Raw genomic sequence first — 20,595 nt, forward strand, 5'->3', positions numbered from 1 at the left:
AAAATAGACTTGAAAAGATAAACATGTTTAGAGCGAAGTAATAAAATAATTATATAGTCATAATCTCATAGAAAAAATGTTTTCCCGCAGAGTGATGTGAAAAACAATACTGAAAAACATGAAGAAAATGCCATGACACCACTGATAAATTCTTTACAAAATGCTTTTTGGGTTACAAACCGTGAAAAATATTCCTATTGTCCTCATAAAAACGCCACATTGAACGAGGCAAGTATATTATACCGCATGGGGTAGAATGTGAGTGTGTTTTTCTTTTTATACAGTAGTGACTGATAGGAAGGCGTTGTGCACCTTGGCTCCCTCAGGGGCCTTGGTGCCATGAGTCATCAGCTCCTGGATGGTCATCCAGTTGTCCAGGATCTTCTTGTTGCGCTTCTTCATCATCTTCTTGTGGCTGAGCTCTATGATGCTGACTTCCTTGCGACCCTCGCTGCTGCTCTGAGGGTTCTCCCTCAAGCTTTCAAGCCGACTCCGCTGCATGAACTCCCGTCTTTTCCTCTGTTCTTTTGCTCTGACCAGGTGTTGCTTTCTTTCCTCTTTACTCCAGTACCTCCCCATCTTCATTTCACTCATTGCATCATCATCCGTGGTCATTCCCCCGCTACGCTCTTCTTTGATCTTTAGGGCTCGCTCCCGCAGGATCTTGTCTCTCACAGGCCTCTTGGTGATGTAGCGTGTACCGTCACTGCGGATCTTGACCTTCCACTCCATTTTGGGCTCATTAATGGGCCTCTGAGGCTCTTTGCAGACACTGAGGAGGCTGAGCTGGCTCTGAGCGTATTCTACAGCTGAGCGCTGCTGGATCAGCTGCATGTAGCTCTGGTAGTGGCGAGCATGAGCTGGGATGTTGACCTGCCTCTGCTGGGAACTGTGGGATGGAGAGAAGTAAGGAATCTGGGAAGTGTGCGGCTTTAATTTCCTGCCGCTCTCCTCCTCAGCTTGAGCTGTCTTCTTCAACTCGGAGAGATTGCTGTGGTCAGGGCTGCTGCTTTTGCCTGGGACTGGAGCACGGCATGCTGGGACGGGGCTTGGGCTAAGAGAAGGGCCGGTGGCAAGTGGGCTGCAAAGGTTCCTCTGGTTGGTGAGACTAACCATCCTCTGGAGCGAGTGCTCTGGGGAGCGGTCCATTGCCAGAGGGGTGCTCCGTGAACTCTCAGCTGTGTTATAGGCACTGGAGCTGTCCTTGTCTGATTTCTCCAGCCTCTCATTGATGTCTGCCAGCTTACCCTTTGTGGGCTCGCTCTGATGGAGGCTTTGGTTTTTGGTTGAGGGTGCAGAGCGGCCAGTGGAGGGAGACTGCTGGCCCTTGCGAAGGTTGTGGGCCTGCATGATGTTCTGACATTCGAGCTCGATGCTGCGCAGCTCCTCATTGAGCATACGTAGCTCGTGCTGTACGCCACCCTGCTCCCCCATGCTGCACTCGATGGTGCTTCGCCGGCTGTAGAACAGGTCATACTCGCCGCTGTTTCGTATCTGACACTTTAGCTCCAAGAGCTGCTGGAAGCGGTCGCCCTCCATGTCATCGTCATCGTCATCCTCTTTGTCCTCCAGCCGCGTGGAGCCGGTGGTACGGTGTGTGTCCCGATTGTCTCTCAGGCACTGGGACAGACGTCTCTGGATGTGTGCCAGGACATTATGCTCCGAGCTCTCCATTCTGTCTCTTATACTCAGTCCATTATCTTTATGATGAGGAAGTGTTGAGCAGGTGGGCTTGTCATCCTCTGCTCTCTGAAAATGAATCAGATGAACAAGACATTGAAATGCACTTCTTTCTTTTAATGATCCACATAAGGATGGTTTTTATTATCATATTGATCTATGGCACTTACTGGAAACGTGTAATGTGTATATAATTCTGTTTGGATTATTAACACATTAGAGTGTTTTTAACTTATTCTCAAGTATTCTTGCAACTATCTAAATATGTTTAATCACTTGATCATCACTCGATGTCTTATACTGTACATATAATACTATAAAAAGTGTCAAAAATTAGATTTTATCCAAATTCTTAATATTGTCATGTAGGTTTTTGTACAATTTCCCCTTTGGGTTTGAATTGGCTGTTTCTGCTCAGAGATTTATTACCAAAATTATGCAATTAAGTCCACAAACCTCCTCTGCTCCCGCTGCTGCAGCTGCTCTCTGAGCCTGAGCCAACTCAACAAGCTGAAGCGTTTACATCACTGCCTTAACACAAACTAACCCTAAACCCAAAATCAATATCAGTTTAAGTATACGCTATATTTTGAACATTTTCCACGCTTTACTTTGTTGTCAGACAGCCTTTACTCACAGCAAACTAAAGCTACCATCTGTGCTCTCTTCACACCTTCCTTTTTATGGAATGAGGGCAGAAAACAACAACAACAAAATCACTAGAACTACAGTATTTAACAGTTAGAGAAGTTCAACCCTATTCTGCATTCTCCTGAAGGATTACATAGGCTGTTGCGCGTAACTCTGTTTTACAGCTCTGTTACTTCGGGGATTGTTTCCTCTCTGCCATGTCTTTGAAGTTCCACTTCTACATTTTTTTTTGTAGCTTGCCATCCTCCCAACAAAACAGAATTTTAAATTATGATAACTAATGTTTGGAATTTAAATGTTTCAACAGTCCCCATCCATAAATATTCAAAATCATTATTTTATTTTCATATTTCAAAAGGCAAAGCTTGTTTTTACTGTTTGGCTAAGAGAGTCAATGAAGAGTTTGATTCAGTCTCTGCCACCGGCTAGATCTGATTAATACTGACTGTGAATAATGACCGAATACAGTCAAAGCAATTATTGGTCAGTCTGATGTTCACAACAGAAAGTTACATTACAATTACTGTCTGTGTAGAGTAATGCATTACACAACTTTTTCATTGTTAGTCTCCTTCTGATGGACCACCGTTGGACCTAACTTCAGAAAAAGTTTGAAATGTAATCTATGGCGAGAAACATTTTTTTTTTTTTTTTAATTCTGTTTGAATTGTGGCATTAATTATACATATTTGTCAGTTTTATGCAAATCAAGAAAGCCACAGTTTGTTATAAAGCTGTTTAAGTATCAGGCTGTGAAGATGTATGTTTTTAGAAAGATGACACACCCAGAAGTTGCGCAGGCCTAAGTGACATCATGGCTTTTTCCCTCTAAAATCTAACTACAGTGCCTGTGTACAACAAACCTACGGCAAACTGAGACTTTCTTGACTTGTAAAATTATGTTTTAAATTGACATTTTGTCTCTGTAAGGTGCCGAAGGCGTGACTTCACCTCTCTGCAGGAGCCTCCCATTTCTGATACTAAACCAGTGCCCTTGGTAACACTTTCCTTTTGTAATGCATTAACCTCATCCCTAATCAGGGGGAAGGTTAATGGAAATCTATTGCTTTTTGGACGGGGCTTTATTAGTTTTGGACAGTAAATAGAAGAATCAGGCTCTCCAGAGTTTCTTAAATCCTTCGTCAACCGACTTGCTAATCCAGTTACACAAAGCATATGTTTTGCTGCTGCCTGACCTGTTCATACTCCTGCTCCTCCTGTAAGGCAGCCAATTCCATCTCCTCTCTCTGCTGCTCCTCCAGCATTTCCATCTTCAGCTGCTCCAGGAACTCACTGTGCTCATCATCCAGCCAGGCCTCCTCCAGCTAAGGTTGAATGAAGAAGGGAAGCATATGGAGAGAGAGAGAGAGAAAGTGGTGAGTGTTATTTGTCAAGGTCTAAGGCTTGTGGCGACACTGTGTCTCAAAACAAATAGTTGTGTGTTCCAAATGGGTGCTCAAATGGGATTTCCTGAAAAAAAAAAGAAGCTTGGTTTTGAAATAAGAAACTGTGAGCATCAGTGTCATGTGGTGTTTGACTGATATGCAGTTTTCTATTTCTTAACCACCACCTCCTCTCATCTTTAAAACATGTGTTCTAATCTTAAAATCAAGCCAATACAGTTTAATGGACATAAGACTGCCACCTTTGACCTAGTCGCTCCACGCCATCCATCATCTGTTTGTCTGCTCGATGTGCACCAAATGGGATCCATATCTGAAGACTTCAGATTTACTACTGAGAGACACATTTAATTACGAAGAGTCCACTATTGCTCCTGGCTCATCTGCACTGCGGCAGAGTCCTTTCGCTTATTCGCCGTCGGCCTTGGGCCTGAACTCACTCCACATTAGCATGCCATTAGCTTTTATGGCTTACCGTTGGAAGTCAATTACAGTGGCGCTACATAAAAATAAAACATGATGAGGTGTCTCAGTGGTGGCTTTCACTTGGAGTGGTTGTGGTGGTCTGAAGGGGGGAGGGATGGCTAGTTCAGACTGCTAAGGTTTACTCTGAGCAAATACACGGTAAATGACAAACCTCCAGGGCTACAATTTTTACCCATGTGAGGTCCATGGTAGGTGTTTCATTCAATGGCTGATATTAAACAATATACATATTAGCAGTTTGAATTAGACGAAAGCTCCCTGCACTCTCAACAGAAAAAATCACAACAAACTCCCTTTGACAAATATGATATTTTAACACTTCCTTATGTGTCTGTAAAAACACACGATGCCAGAAACACAAGGTAAAAGGCATCATATGTTGATGTCTTTTCAGTCAATTCGGCATCAATCCATAAAAATTAAATCTATTTCGGTGCATGCTTTATATTTTGATTTTGTCACTTCAAGTCCCTGTCAGCCTCTGTCTGTCAGCTATGCTATTTTAGTGGGAGAGGACTGTAGAAAAGAGAGGTGTACCATTTAGATTTCTCACTAAAATAGGTGCTGGCTGGTGGATCAGATACACACCGTGTTAAACACAGGCTCCTAACACCATTAATTCACCATCTATCATGTGTGTGACAGTATCTTTCAACCGTTACCAAAGTTACTAGCTGGTTTGGTTAATTCCTGTTTGATGCCGGAGAGAGCGCACCTACCTTCCAATAATATTAAATATGTTTAATTTTATTATTTACCCATTCTGGACATTTGGAAGATATCAACACCAGCACTCTAAATATTCTTTTAAGGAATTACATATATATAATTTATTAAATGTTTTGGTTAACTTTAATGTTTTTAATTTCTAAACTTGCTTTGTGCTGTAAAACAACCTGGAACAACATGAGGATAGAGTGAAAACAAGAATTTCAAACAATTAAAAAAGTGTTAAAAGCCTTCAAAATCTTAAACTAGTACTAATCTAAAACAATGCCTACTGATATCACAGGTACAAAAATGTGCTATTATAATCATCTTTGTAGTCCCAGATTCCCCTCATCTTCATCAGATTTTACAAAAACATGATTTAATCATCATTTAATATATACTAAGTTCCCATGTCTCACTGTCTACGTTAAAAACGGTGCTCAAGCACCAGTAAACTTCCTATTTTTCAACAAATTCATTAAATAATATTGCTATCAGATGTGTCTTAACCATAACATGTCAACTCTGTGGCCCTTCTAAATAAAAGCTCAATAAGAATAATGGTTAATAAGATTTATGGGTATTCAAATATGTATTCTGATTAGCTTTAAGAGAACTCTTGGCCACTTTTAATGTGCATAATTGAAGAGTAAATATCAAAAACCCCTCAAAATATGGTTTTGTCCCATTTCTCAGTCATCTATTATTAACCTTATTTTAATCCAAGCTAATTGTCTTAAAACAGCAAAGCTGTATGATCGAAAAGGGGGAATGTAAAAGCACACGTTTGCTAGTGGTGTGGGTGCAGCTGCTCCACTGTGTGTGTGTGTGTGTGTGTGTGTGTGTGTGTGTGGTCGTTTCTAACCTGCAACTCAGGTCTGGCAACCAGCAGCACGATGTTCCTGCATTCGTCATTGGAGAGAGCAGCCATCGCTTCCTCTCTGTCCTGGACGTCTTGGCCATTAATCTGAGGATGACATACAAACATAATTACCACACGCGCTGTTGAGTCAGATGCAAGCAAGCAAACATGTTTTCTATACACAAATACAAACATTAAAACACACAAACATTCATACACAGAGGCTAGCTTCATTCTCTCAATACAAAAGCCCTTAAGAAAAACAGAGTACAACAATAAAAGTGGCACTGCACAATAATGTTTTTTTTGTTGTTGTTGTTTTCAGCGGGAGAAATTGTAAACACTCTCTGCTGCTCTCTAATATGAAGCAGGACCCAGCAGTGATTATGAATGGGACGGTGGCCGTGGGCCGACGGAGCTGTTGTGTTCACCAAAGTATCCGGCAGCGTACATACATCTAGCCGTACAATTAACTGGCCACTGACAGGGGGCGTCCATCTTTTTGCAGGCAGAGTAATGGCCCTGTCACTGGTGGATAATAGTGCCAGAGTACTGGCCTGCCTCACAAACACACATACACACACACACACACATGCACACAGACCCTCTCTGGTTTAAATCACTCACACAACACATGGTAGACACCGGTAGACAATTAGACCGACAGTGGTTATGCATCTCCCCCCACACACACCGAATAATCGCTTGCACAGACTATTTACTTTTGCCTTCACTTTATTCTTGTTTCCCCTCTCATAATGTACGACTGTACTTACTAAAGGACATGCTGTGCATAAAATACTATTGAGCGTCTCACTTCATAGACCTTCACTTTGTCTGCCATTCGTGTTGTAACTCCCATTTACTGTCACTGTTAGACTAGTGCGTTATTTGAGGCATCAGAAATTATCTCTCCTTCTAAACTACACTTAATATATTGGCAGAATATGACAGAAATGGAATTTAATATTCATAAGTATGTTTTCATTTGTTTATAATCACCTGAAAATAAGAGTTGTTGTGTTTTCGTCACCCCTTTTATATCTACCCACTTCCCACCCCAAGCTTTTGAGCCTCTCTTAGCTCGTTTCTGGGCCTGCAAACTTTGTTCTCATCTACCACTTTTCCAGAAGCAGTGCAAATCTGTGAAATGAGTCAAATACACTCTAAAAACTAGCAATTAAATATGACATGTGGCAGAGTTATAACCTACTGGGGCTGCACAATTAATCCCAATATCATCACAATCGCAATTTGGAAAAATGTGCAAGAAAACAGCATTAAAATCAAGTACTGTGGTGCTGCAGACCCCAGAAAAAAATCACATCATCACAGTTTTATTAGTTTTTTTTTTTCAATAAAAATGAAAACTGTAATGTAAAAATGATCACTCCTCCTAATCATATCACAAACCACAATTTCAGTCAAAATAACCTACTGGATTTTAATTTATGATCTCTAACAGATGAGCATAACAGTGTTCACAACTTATATCTTTACTTTTTTTCTACAAGATGGTACGGATGTTATTTTTTTAATTTAACGCAAACAAACCTAAATAAGCTTTATATTTTTTATTGTGTGAAGCACTAAAGTTTGAATGAAAAGCGCTGTACAAATAGTGTCTTTCTCACACTTACAGCAGTTGAATTGGGTGTAGACTACAGTCAAGGATATAAACAGTAATATGGTGAAATGCTGTGAGGGAATGCAGTTACAGCCGCATCTTACTGGGAGCTGCACAGGGCAGAAAATTTGATTGCACATTGGATCATGTTACAAAATGAACTCAAGAATACGAAAGACTGAATCTTACTCCCGCCATAGTTTGTATATTCCAGCTGTGTCATGCCTCATTTATCTGTCGCGTGTGCTGAAAAGAGTTCCTACAAGGGATACAACTGTGCCTCTTTCCTTGAGATTCGTTTTAGAAACTGAGACATTGTTCAAGATGGCACGCTGAGATTGACTTCCAGGTCACAGGCAGGAGGACGGACGGAAGAGGAGAAGCAGAGGCACAAAATAGATAAATGAGGAGAACCCTGAGTTTCATTATACCCTAATAAAAACATCCATGAATATTATATTCCATTTCTGCCATATTCTGCCAATAGATCCTGTTAAATCTTCCACGCTGGACCTTTAATGCAGCTTTAACATTAAAATTAGATGCTCCGACTCACCTACACAAAAACAATAATTACCCACCTAACCCACAGAGGAAACACTACCCAGTCCTCAGCCCTAACGACTGCCTCTCACTGTCGGGAGCAGAATTCCTGTGAATCTCAGGCCTGAAGATGAAGCTGGGGGCTAATAACAGTCATAGCTTCTCAGCCGTCCCACAGGAGGCAGCGAGTTGCAGCACAGCGCCGTCCTGAACCAGAACTCTTAAAAACCCCTGTTGGTGCTGAGTCGGTAACTAAAACAGCCAGGGGGGCATTTCTCCCCCTCTAACAGGCACAGCGGGGGTGAGTTCCCCCTTTAATGTGCTGCCATTAAAAATGAATGGGCTCTCGTGCTGGGAGACAGTGGTTGAGTGCGACAAAATAAAAGCGGGGTTTTATGTTGAATCTAATGAGAGCTTGTGCAAAGGCGTCCAGGCCCCGGCGTGAGAGAGAGGGTCCTACCGTACCTGTAAAATGCGGTCCCCCTCTCGGATGCGCCCATCTCTGGCAGCGATGCTGTTCGGACTGATCTGTGAAGTCAGAGAGGACAAAATAATGTCTCTAAAACACTTTCAATCATCTTTCAAGAGAATCACAGAGTGCCTGAAAATGTTTTAAGTCATTATGTACACATCTCACAGCTAGAAATGTCTAGACTGTTATTAACAATGTGAGCAACACACAGTAGGTGTGCTGCCATGGGACGATCTTAGATGTCAAATGGCTTTTCTGCGGCTGCCTGGACAGTTTTCAAACCCATTTCAGCCCTGCGCAAAACCCACAAGAAACTGAGTTATCACCTTTATCATTTAAGTCCTAAATTGCACCCGCCTCAGTTGTTATATTCTGGCAGGTTTATATAGCACGAGCCTCTGCATACAGCATTTACCGCCTGTAACTCAAGCTCAATACATGATGCACCTGCCCCTCCTGAAAGTAATACCAGTGAACAAGGGGGCAGGACACTCTTTCATCGGCCAATCAATCGGTGTCTGGGGCCATTCGTTTCACTCTCTCCTATCAGTTGGGATCTCTGGAGATGGTGAGATGCTGTGGCACTCCATCTTCATGATGGTCCACTCCCACACAGAGGAACACTCATTAAACTGGGAGGGAGGTCACTAGACAGGAATGGGGGCAGGACTGGAGGGATCAGGGCAAATTGAAGGTAATCTTTCACCAGTTATGGGGAGCGCGCCCCGACCATGAATAATCTACAATTGAGATGTAGGGAAATTAGTAGTGTTTTTTTCTGCATGCCTTTATGACGTGTAATGTCAGCATGCTGCCTGCCTAATGACTGATGCTGATGAAATTTGCTCCATATGCATGCAAAGTTTGGTACCCAGCCCCATGTTTACATAGAAAAACTGAATCAAATAGTGACCTTATAAGCGATTATCAGTCTTGAGCCTTATTAATCGCCACCTATTTCAAAAACAGAGCCATAGGTGTTGGTAATTTTTAAGAAAAAAAGGCAAAGTTCCCTGATTCCAGCGTTTTGAATGTAAATATTTGCTGGTTTCTTTATGACAGTAAACTGAATATCTTTGGGTTGTGGACAAAACAAGATATATGAGGATGTCATCTTGGGGTTTGGGATACACTGATTGACATTTTGCGCAGCTTTGGAGAGTGTCACAATTAATTAATTCCTATCACATTGTTCATAAAGATAATGCAAAGTTACCACAGGCTTGGGGCATTTGCATCCTAAACTGCAGTACTGCCAGATAACAAGCTGGACTTCACTTAGGTGAAGTCTAGACTGTGTTTAGTGATAAGATCACTTCCATGCCAAAGTAAGGCTTTATAATTGAGGCTCCTTGAGTTTGACTCTCAGCTTTGATCCTTCCTGTTTGGAGTTTGCTTGTATCACTGTGACTGAACAGTGGAACAAAATTAATCTGAAAGAGGTAAACAAAGAGGTGGAAGGTGGACTGAAAACTCTAAATTGCCCTTTAGTATAACTGAGTGTGTTTGTTGGCCCTGCAGTAGACTGGTGACCTGTCAAAGATGGACTCTAACTTTTGGCCTCATGCATGCTAGGATAGACTCTGGCCCCTGTGTCCCTGAGTAGAATTACAAAGGTGTAGAAAATGGATGGACCAGTGGACAAAAAAAAAGGTACTTTTCTGCTCTTGTTCTTCTGAATTATTTAACCATCGTACAGTGAGACACAGTGCAAAAGAAAGTTGAAAAAAAAAACTCAAATGTGGCCATTCATCAATCACTACAAAAGTTTAATAAAATTAAATTTAGCTTGTTTCAAAATGACCTTGCATTGTTCTTAACCCTGCGTTGATGCGTTCTTACTACTTATGCGAGATCAGAGCACGCAACACCTCCTCTAACACATCCTGTGTACAGTGACATTCAGCCACCTCATCTAAATGCAGCACACTCCTCTTGGCCTGACTTTTTTTTTTTTTTTTGCAGAGCGAACACTTAAAGATGCTGCCAGGAGCCACAGACCACAGTGATTTATATTCCACTCGGCTCTCAAAGCGAACACCTTGCAGGGTCCGAGTCAACTTCAAACGAATCAGAGAGAAAGTTGAGGAGGATGGAGCACAGTATTTTCAACAAGTGGGCGAAAAATGCTAACATGCATGTATCTCAGTTTGCTTGGTGTATGTCAGCAACTGTACTGAAAGAGCTGCGTGAACAACTTAACAATACCTGAGAGCATTTCTGCTTTGTTTTTTTTTTTTACATCTTGGCAGTAATTTCATGTTTGTAACAGACAGTGTAATATCACAGTGAGAACATTGCCAAACTGTTCACTATAATGTCATTTGTTTTTGATAAAAGAGTTCAATTTTAAAATTACTATACCCAGTAGAGAAACCTGCTTTGCTCACATGAATACTAAAGTAAATCATAAATTGGAAGATGAATATTAAATGTCACTATTGATTTAGTCAAGGAAATCTAGCTTTCCCAATTATTTGAGTATTTTACTGAGCTGCTCTCATCCTGCCACCATGATTGTCTGTTTCTACAACAGTGTAAGATATGTAAATGTAGGACTTCAAAGAACTGAAATAAAAGGAATCTGTAGAATATGCATATGTACCTTGTGTCCCAAGAGTATTAATAATTTCATTTATTTCAAACAGCTAGTGGTCTTAACTGTGGTGGTTGGCAAAAAAAGAAAAAGCTTGCAGGAGGTGGCTACATGTTCGTTGTGTGTGTTTTTTACAGTATCTCCAGAAGCAAAGCAGAGGGATGAAGATCAAAGAGATATAATTCTGTGTTAAGAGAGTTTTCAAATGAAAAAACTTAACTATGAAAAGTTTCTCATGGAAAACTAAGATGCAACACTCATGGTGTTACATGAAGGAACCCTTTGAAGTCTATCAACTTTAAGAGGAAGTTATCAACTCACCTCGCTGACATAGATGGCCACATCCTCCTCTTCATCTGTTCTGTAGCACAGAGTCAGACCCAACTTCTCTTGGCTGTTGAGTCGACACAACTCCACTTCCTATGTAGGCAAGAGGAGAAAATACAATAAATTTAAAAACAAGACTAGTAGTCTACAGCCATGCATGTTGAGGTAGGTGACCAACTGAACATAATACCTAAGACTTTTAGGATTTTGGGTGTAATTTTTTTTGGATCAAAGTCTTGATCTGACATAAATATATACACAAATAAAAAGCACCACTGACGTTTGATTGGCAGATGCAAGTCATGATATGATTGGTTGAAATTAGTTAGTTGTTGCTTATGTAAGCACGTTAGTTTTTTTTTTTACAGGGAAGAAAAATGAACTGGTTTTTTTTTTGGCATATATTTTTAAATGGGTGTACAATTTGACTGTGGATGTGACCTGAAAGAGTAAAAGAGGCATTTTTTATTTCAGTTTGACATTAATGAAGAAACCAAAAGTGATCTGAGACTCCAAATAAATTCCACACACTTAACATAAACTAAAATCTTGATGCATAACAATGCCTATACAAACACCAAGTTTCTACTCCACTGAGGATCAAATAACATTCTTATTCAAGCTTCAGCAAAAAAAAAATCCTATTTGTTTTTGAGACGCTTATTGAGTCTGGTTTGCCAACTTTCTTCTGAGGTTTTTGAGTGTGAAAGTGTTTGATCATGAAAGACATTCTCAGCTCCCAGAGTTTGATCGGTAGAGCTTTGATAAATGTCAGAGGACCTCGAGTGTTTTTCTTTTAAGCCGCTGCCAAGTTATAGAATATTAGACTATAAATAAACTATAATTATGCTAATGCTACCAGATATACATATTTTCTGCACCACTAAAGTATTCCCCAGCTTCCCTTGGGGAGAGATCAACAGTACTGACTTACAAATCAGTGGTCGTCAGATTTCCCACGAGCCTCTTGGAACACAACAAAGTACCCTGGCATCAACATGAATTCTTCATTTAAAATCATAAATACAAACACACAGAAAGTGAGATTTGATTAAGCTAGAACTTGAGCGAATGACGCAGCCAACCTTCATGTGATATCTAAAGATTGTTGTGGATATAGAGCCAAACACAACTTCCAGTTCCTCCCAAGCTTGCAGACAGGTCTTGTACCCAACCCACTTTGCACTCTCAGTTTCCCACGACAGCAAACAGCACAAGCCTGTGCCCGGTCTCCAAATGCTGAAACATATCAAGGGTGTTGGAGGGAATCAAGTGTGAAATGGCCTCTCCTCCCAAAGTCTTCATTAGAGCAGAAACACACCTACCCTCAGCAGCAGGAGTGAGGTGGTTGAGCAGAGAGGAGGGTGGAGGAGGGGGGGCAGAGAGAAATGAGGCAGCGAGGGCTCTGGTGGGGCTCAGAGGGGTCTCACGCAGAAAGAGAGAGATTCATTTCCTCCGTGACAAGTGAAGGTTGGCTGGTTACACGTGTCAGATGTGGCAGGGCTTTGGGAAGGGGATGTGGGGGGTCGAAGTCTGACCATGGTTGGATGAGATGAGGGGAAAAAGGCCAATACCACTTCCACAGACCCACCACCTGGTGCCCCTGACTACCCCTCCTAAACTGTTTATGACCCCCCCTGCATTTCCTCACCCGCACAGAAACACATCTTTAGGCTCAATTCCCATTTCCTCCTCCTCCTCTGTCACTCATTTCTTCCAACACTTCTCCACCTCTGCGTTTCTCACACATTGACAGATCATTGAGGTGTTTTTGGACCAGGGATTGCTGCCACCACCGCCACCGCTGCTGCTGCTGGGCTACACGCTCACAAAAAAAGTAATTCCTGCATCCTTGTACAATCCCCACGCTTACACACACAAGTGTACTCAGCAGAGCGCACACATCCACACAGACACAGAGGGAAAAGAGCTGGAGAAAAACGACATCATCTGAGCTTTGTCGTTTTATCTTTCTCGACAGCCTCCACCTGACGGGGAGCTCAGATCTTTAATTGACTGTCTCTGAAGCGATGACAACCTCAAATCCCCGCTGATATGTTAAGGATACAATGTGAAAAGAAGGAGGAAGCTTTGGTGCCGACTACCTGAACAAAGTGAGCTGCAAAAAAAAACAGTCCTTAGCTATATTAAAAATGTTACTAATGAGCTACCACAGTTATTGTTGGTATAAGTATTATTAAAGCGGCACATCTCCTGATGCAACGAAGCAGTCATGGAGGTAATGGGGAGCCACGGAGACATCGCACACCTTGCATGCTAATATGATGTGAGAAGTTGTGGGATATCTGTGGGAAATATTGAAATCACGAGCAATGTCTTGGAGACATATGTCTAAAAATAAACCACACAAATTAATTGCTGAGACTGAGGCAAAGTAGAGGTGTGAGCAGGTACTACATCATCCCCTATCTGGCTCTGTGAAACAAGCCTAAAGTTACCTCTGACTAATTAATGGCTAGATATAGTGCAGGAGACCTGTGGCTAAATGATCAGAGAAAATAGATTGCTACAATTACTGCATGTTGGATGAAACTTCAAGCCTGCACGTGTGTGAAACTATGTACAGCACACATGCAGTATGTGACCCTTTTTTCTCTTCACCAGATGTTCTTTTGCTTCCTTGTTTTAAGACAATATTTTGCAGGAAAAAAAACACCCACTCACACTCAGATGCCTCAGTAAAAGGAGGTTGTCTCCTGATCCATCAAACACGCATTCACCAATCTCGGTCTAGCCTCATCCCTTTTGATTTTTTTTTCCTCCGTTTTCCAGGCGAGCTTTCTGCCTCTCAGGCAGGAGATTGCGGCGTGGCACAGGGGCTGACAGTAAATTAATGACTACGATGGCGTGATTAGGGGGAAGATTGCCGCCCACCATCAAAGCACATTGGATGCTGTCATAATAATCGCGCCTTTGATTACCAGTAATTGAAAAAGCAGTCACAAATACATGGATGGCTACCACTGGCAGGAGGAGAGGGCAGAGCATCTCTGAGCTTGGAGTACTTTTGCTTCTTCAGAACTTACCGAAACTAATCAAAGGAATGGTTGCTAACGTGGTGTTGTGGCCACGTGCACATCAAGGGCTCCGAGGAACTGTATGATGTTTCTGTGTGAAATTCTAGCTATAAGGCACAGGCTGTGTGTTTCATTAAACCAAACAACCCAACCACCAGAGAGGACAGAGACATCATAGGCTCCATGATGTGTTTATTTTTAAGTGCAACCTCAACCTTTTGAGATATTAGATAAACTGAGAGGGAAAACACTGTAGGGGAGAGAAGAGGAGTGTGTTACAATGGAATTTGACTGTCAGCCCCTACTGAATACCTGTACAGTAAAAAAAAATGGTTTACTGGGAAAAATCTGTATGAAATTGAAGAATAAGTTACTGTTAATGTGTTGGGCAATTATTTCTATTTTCATATCAGCCAATCATTGTTACTTGTAATCACCAATAGATGCCATGGTGGGAGGAATGTCAAGAAATGTGACAGCCACGTCAGTAATGGTTAAAATGATAAACCTGCTAACATAAAGTAGGCTAGCATTTTAATTTTGAAACATAAAACTGCAAACTTTAACTATTCAGTTCAGTCCAGTTCTAGGCTGATGGGAAATATGAGCCGTCGCTAGGCCTTGATTAGAGACAAGAAGAAGAGAATCATAAGGAATCAAGAGGACAGGCTAATAGACTTCTGTCTATAACCAAAAACAATTCACATGCATTGTGCCTATTATGGGCCAATAGACTCTGATAGTCTGTAGGATTACACTGGAGCTGGCTCTGTCTGTGGGTCTGTCCAGAGAACAACAACATTCAAAGTTGTGGCCAGCAGACACATTGAGAATCAAGATGTGAGGTGTCAGATACACGGAAAAGAGACAACAAACTGGTTTGTGATTAAAGATAAAAAATGGTCAGTAATCAGTTTTCTCTTCCCACTACTTCTGAACATATGTGCAAACAAAGTTACATTATTTGAAGTGTGTAAGACTGTAAACCTTAAATTGAGACTTTCAGAGATAGTTGACTGTGAAAATCCACCTTCACAGATATGTAGACGCGACGCTCTTGTAACAACCCAGTTAATCCATTTATGTTCTGTCTGCACATGACAAAAATAAGTTAACTTTCTCCTGCAGAAGTCTAGCTGCATTAACTGGGTTTTCTCTACACTTTTACTCCCACTTACAACAGCCTTCTCTCACTTACATGATTAATTACATTGATTTAATACTCTTAATATTTCTGGGCCAACTGAGGAGACCACAGCAAGCTGTAATGGGTAAATTATCTGGCTCTTTGGCTGCTAAATACTCCACTGTTCAGAAAATAGCTGCTTACTTGCCTGCTGCTTGGTGCTTGGTTTATCAGAACTGTTATAATAAAAACAGCTGCCTGCTGCTCTGATTCAATATGTCAGCATCTTAGGCCATATTGGTCCTGGTCTGGATAAAAAAGCACTGTAACATTTTTATTTCTCAACCGAATTTTAAAGGATTTATGATCTACATGGAGTAGCAAAAAAGTTTTACTAACTTACTCCCAAGTACATCATGAACTCTTGAACATAAAAATGTAGAGAAAAGTAAATGATTCAGTAGTTTTTATCCAATAAAACAGCAGCTCCCCTGTTTACGTATATTTGTTCACAGGCCAGTTAACCGAACCAAAATGGTTGCAACGTTGATGTATGACCCAAAGGCCAATGCGGCATCTATACATATGTCTGTGCGCCAATACATCAGGCTCCAGCAGCAAGGTTTGTCAACAAAAAAGCCCACCTTCCTTACAACTACTTTGTATTATAAACCCTGTATTTCTCTAAGTGTTGCCTTTATTTTGATAGGGAACAGCTGAAGATGTGACAGGAAAGGGGGCAGAGAGAGAGGAGATGACATGCAGCAAACGGGCTGAAGGCGGGAGTCGAACCGGCAGCCGCCGCAGAGGACTGACCAGTTGATTCCACCAAGCATGGCACGTCTGCACCACGGTTGTGATCTGTCCTCCCCACCAACAGTGTTACAGAAGCGTTTCAGTAGCGGAGCGTTTTGCCCGTCTGATTATGTTTACTTGCTCAGAATTTGTTGATTAAGACCTCTTTCCTTGCTCTTTGTGCTTCTATCGTCGATAAGCAGACTACGTGGTTAAATAATTTTTTTTTAACCGTTTGAGGCGTCATGGAGCTTAAAGCTGCTTCTGGGACGTTCTGCGGCACTTCTGGTGGAATCACAAGCGGTCCGGCTGCCATGATGCAACCATAATGTGACGCAGCCGTGCCTGGTGGAAACTGCACATAATAGCCTGAGTACATTGCGTGCACGCTCAACGCCAACTGAGCTACAGGTGTGTCAAACTGATTGTCATAACTTAAGTTCAGTTGTAAAATCCAGTCTCAGTGTCTCAGTCTCACGCACTGAGGAATTTATTCCTTCAATTGACTGCATTTACCATCAACACTGACTGGACATCCACATGAAAAGAGCAGATTTTTTTCCCTTTAATACACACAGCTTTGAAATATACAGTATACTATGAAGGTGTACTGCTGTGGCATCTGGCATCTCTCCACCTCATCAACCGCTGTACTCCAGGACTCTCACATGTTGATTACCCGAACAGAAACATCAATGTCCTGGTGTATTAGAAAGGTGAATTAGATTTAGATGGTTTTCCTGTGATGTGATGGCAAACTGCCCCCCCACCCCCACCCCACTGTGCTTTTTCATCTAACAAAGGTAATTCAAAGAAATGTCTTGCCTTCATTTTCTTTCCTCTCCTTCAGCGGGGAGTGAGGGATCAGGTCGACTCTGAAAGTGGCTTTTCAGCTTTCGTCTACATCCCCCTCACTGCGTTTTCAGTTGACATACAGTAAGTGGGGCTGCATTAGCGTTGTATCTTAACTCCTCGAGCATGAAATAAAAAAAAATTTGTGCAGGCTACAAAGCATACACAGTATAATAGGATTTGTTAATAGCAATGAGGCATAAAGAAAGGCTTTAATATATTATATTTGTTCCGATTTGACACTGGAGCCTCTGCGATTCAAGCGGGTGCACAGATCTCTTTAGAATGAGAGGAAACAGCTCGAGCTCAGTGGGTGGAAGCATTCAGAACACATTTAAATGAAACAAATAAGAGGAGGGAGGGGTGAGCAATCATCATACATCAGAACAGCCGGAGCCCTCGCTGGCAATATGCTCGCACCTCAATGACTCGGAAATAAAGAATATTGGACCAAAGCGGCGAGCGGAGAGTCTGTTTATCTCTTCCCGTCACAGTTGAAACCGTATGTATATCTGTACGTGTCGGAGATCAGCAGCCTTAAAAACATCACCTATCCAACTGCTACTGTTACTTACACTCCAGCACAGATGCACAAGCAAAGAAATGTTTCTCACAAGCGCCTGCCACACACGCCTCACTTTAATTGGGTTTGATCGAGCTCCGACTCAACCAGCTCGCTATCTTTTTCTACCAGAGTTGTGAAAACAATTAGCAAAACTCAGGTAACGCCGTCAATGTTTGGAGAACTTTCTATTTTTGCCTTGTAGAGGAAGAAAAAAAAGCAGAAACGTGTCATCATCGCCAGTGGAAGGAAGGGATTTTTCAAGCTGTCTGCAATGTGGCTGATCATCTGTCACTACTGTGCCCCTGGGATCTGCCTGTAGAGACAATTAGTGTTTGCATCCGTCCACCAATTGTTAAGCATCATTAAATACAGAGTGTTGAGGGAGCGTGTGTCCATGTGTTGGAGGGGTCAGATGTGTGTTTGTGTTTATACATGAGGGTGCAGTTCAGCGCTAGACTTTCAGCACATTCAGCACTTTAGTACCTAACTTGTTTGTTGGCAGTAAAGCCCTGCTGATACTATACTTTTGAGACTAGCATCCATATTGATAACTAAAAGTTTCATAAAAACTCATAACTGGAGATGAAACTGTATGAAAATTTTATATGAGGATGACAGTGGCTGAAATTATGACAGTTATCAGTATTACTGCAGTATTAAAATGAGCTGAAAAAGTACAGATATACACAGTGAAACAGTTTTATATTGAAATGGCACCATGTCTTTTGCGACGTTGGTGTTTTACACACTCTTAGACTGTGCCTGCATCTGGGAGACTATTGCCAGTTGTTTGATGTTAGATAGTTTTCCAAAGCATGTTAATCAAACATGGATTTAATGATAATTAAAATTTTTAAAAGTAATACTACCCATTGTAAATTGTACCGTAATTGTTTTATTCCTACTCCAAAATGCAGAGCATAAACATATTTTTGACAAGGATCCTTTAAAGTCCCTACAGACCCATTCACATCTATGTAGCCTGATCAGGCTTCTTCAAATTGTTGTGTTTACATCCCCGACTCTGCTGTCAGTTTTGTTGCACCTTGTTAAGGTCGAGAACCATTATTATCATTCAGTAAAGCACATAGAGTTAGGTGACATAACACAATTCCCCTGCATAGCTTCACATAACTGTGTGGATGTAGAGGGCCTTTTAATTTGTGGACAACTTTTTTTTTTTTGCTTTAACTTGTCATTGAGAAATAAATGTTGATTGCACAGTATAATGGTTATAGGATAATTACACAATCCATATTTAGATTGGTTCTCCATGATTCTCGCTTTCGCTATGCAAATCTGTATGCCACTAGGCACCATTTTTCCTGGGAAAATGTCTCCATTATAGACTAAATTAATGAACAAATTCACGCCTTTTCTCCTAATGTTTTCTTTTAACGTCATACCCTCCTCCACCCCGATAGGAAACTCTGCTGTTGTTACTTGTTTGTTCAGCTAACGTTACTCTAAATATGTTATTATTATGCGATGCACATCATTACAATGTCTTGCAATTTACCTCTTCAGTGAACATGCATCTTTCCTAAGTGGAGTGGATCATTTCCTCACAGAGCTCGGCTCTGAAGAAACGGAAAGCGATCTGATGTTGTGTACAGGTGTTGTTTGCAACAGCGGCACAAACAATAACACCACTTGAAAACAGTAGGGGGAAGAGTTCAAAAGTTGTCTGTCTCTGCTTTAAAGGACAACACTATTCTTGCCCAGAGTTAGATGAGAATACTGATACCACTGGAGACAATTAGCTTATCTGAACACCAAGACGGGTACCAGCACCTCTAAAACTCACTTATCAACACATTATATCTCATTTATTTAATCTGCACACAAACAGAAATGTAAACAACAACAAGCTGTGGTTTCCTGATGTTTTTGTTGCAACCTCTGGAACCTCTGGCAGTGGAATTCTTACAGCATGTCACTCCTCATTAAACCACTAAATGTTGTTTTTTAACATTCCTCTATGTGTTGGATCAAACAAACTAGATACAGCATGTTAATTTGTGGTGCAAGGTGGTTTTCTAATCCAACAGCGACAACTGTAGTTTCATACTTGGTAAATTAGACATTACACACTAGAATGGTGTCAATCCTGTTGTCTAACTCTCAGCAAGAATGTGAGTAAGTGTATTTCAAAAAATATTATTACATGATGTGTACTAAGCTAATATTTTATAGCTCTCAGTGCTCTCAGGTGTACAAACTATGTAATGGTGACACTTTTACTTTCTATTTTTGTCATTTTTGTACTGCAGTTTCAACATACATCAGCAATAAACTAAAAGACTAAGAGACCATCTTGCAGTGGGATCCCTGAGCCGTGATGATCATGAAACATGCTGACGTTCCTACCCATGAGTACTCAGTGCTCATCAGTCAGACCACACCCACCTTAGAACTCTGACTCCATCTTGTGTGGTTGCCAAAATCTGTCCACAGACAAACTTTTTATTTTTATTCATGAATGCAAAACTAAGGAGCTGGTTATCGCAACTCAGCACAATGCCTGTCACTGTTTTCCACCTGTTATGATTAATGACCAGCCTGTTGAGACAGTGGGGGAGTCTAAGTATTTAGGAACCTTTTCTGATTGCACCTTAAGTTTTACAGCCGACACAGATTATATATATATTTTTTTAAAAAAAAAGCAGTGCAGCGCTTGCATCTTATCACAAAACTTAGGTCATATGATATCAGAAAGAACATTTTGGAGACTGTTTGCAGAAGTCTTGCTTTAGCTTTTAACATGTGTATGTGGTACAGGCACTTGGGGGGCTAAGGGAAAAAAAAAAAAAACAGATTGTCCAGAATCACAGCCAGTAAAATTAGTGGAAAAAGGTGAA

The 20,595-nt window shown here is 41.2% G+C and overlaps 2 protein-coding genes across 5 annotated transcripts in view; one reads left to right on the top strand and one right to left on the bottom strand.

Annotated features, from left to right (window-relative positions):
* The window catches only part of gxylt1a (glucoside xylosyltransferase 1a), a 98,661-nt gene extending 87,624 nt beyond the window's left edge, over nt 1-11,037 (top strand). For 2 of the 3 annotated variants that reach the window (XR_014771721.1, XM_084733268.1), the window contains one exon: nt 2,899-2,915. The gene's annotated coding sequence lies outside the window, so the exon portion shown is untranslated. Of the gene's footprint in view, nt 1-2,898; nt 2,916-3,593; nt 3,708-10,400 lie in introns of those variants that run through there. The other variant, XR_014771720.1, reaches the window with a different exon arrangement.
* The window catches only part of LOC146316846 (PDZ domain-containing RING finger protein 4), a 156,754-nt gene continuing 136,204 nt past the window's right edge, over nt 46-20,595 (bottom strand). For both annotated transcript variants that reach the window (XM_084733263.1, XM_084733264.1), the window contains 5 exons: nt 11,353-11,451; nt 8,429-8,491; nt 5,797-5,898; nt 3,528-3,656; nt 46-1,749 (listed from right to left, as the gene is read on the bottom strand). In XM_084733263.1, coding sequence (XP_084589389.1) covers nt 277-1,749; nt 3,528-3,656; nt 5,797-5,898; nt 8,429-8,491; nt 11,353-11,451 — 1,866 coding nt within the window. In that variant the 3' untranslated portion in view covers nt 46-276. The remainder of the gene's footprint in view (nt 1,750-3,527; nt 3,657-5,796; nt 5,899-8,428; nt 8,492-11,352; nt 11,452-20,595) is intronic.

Source organism: Lutjanus erythropterus, chromosome 13 (genome assembly GCF_056507025.1).
Source record: "Lutjanus erythropterus isolate fLutEry1 chromosome 13, fLutEry1.hap2, whole genome shotgun sequence".
NCBI lineage: Eukaryota > Metazoa > Chordata > Actinopteri > Lutjaniformes > Lutjanidae > Lutjanus > Lutjanus erythropterus.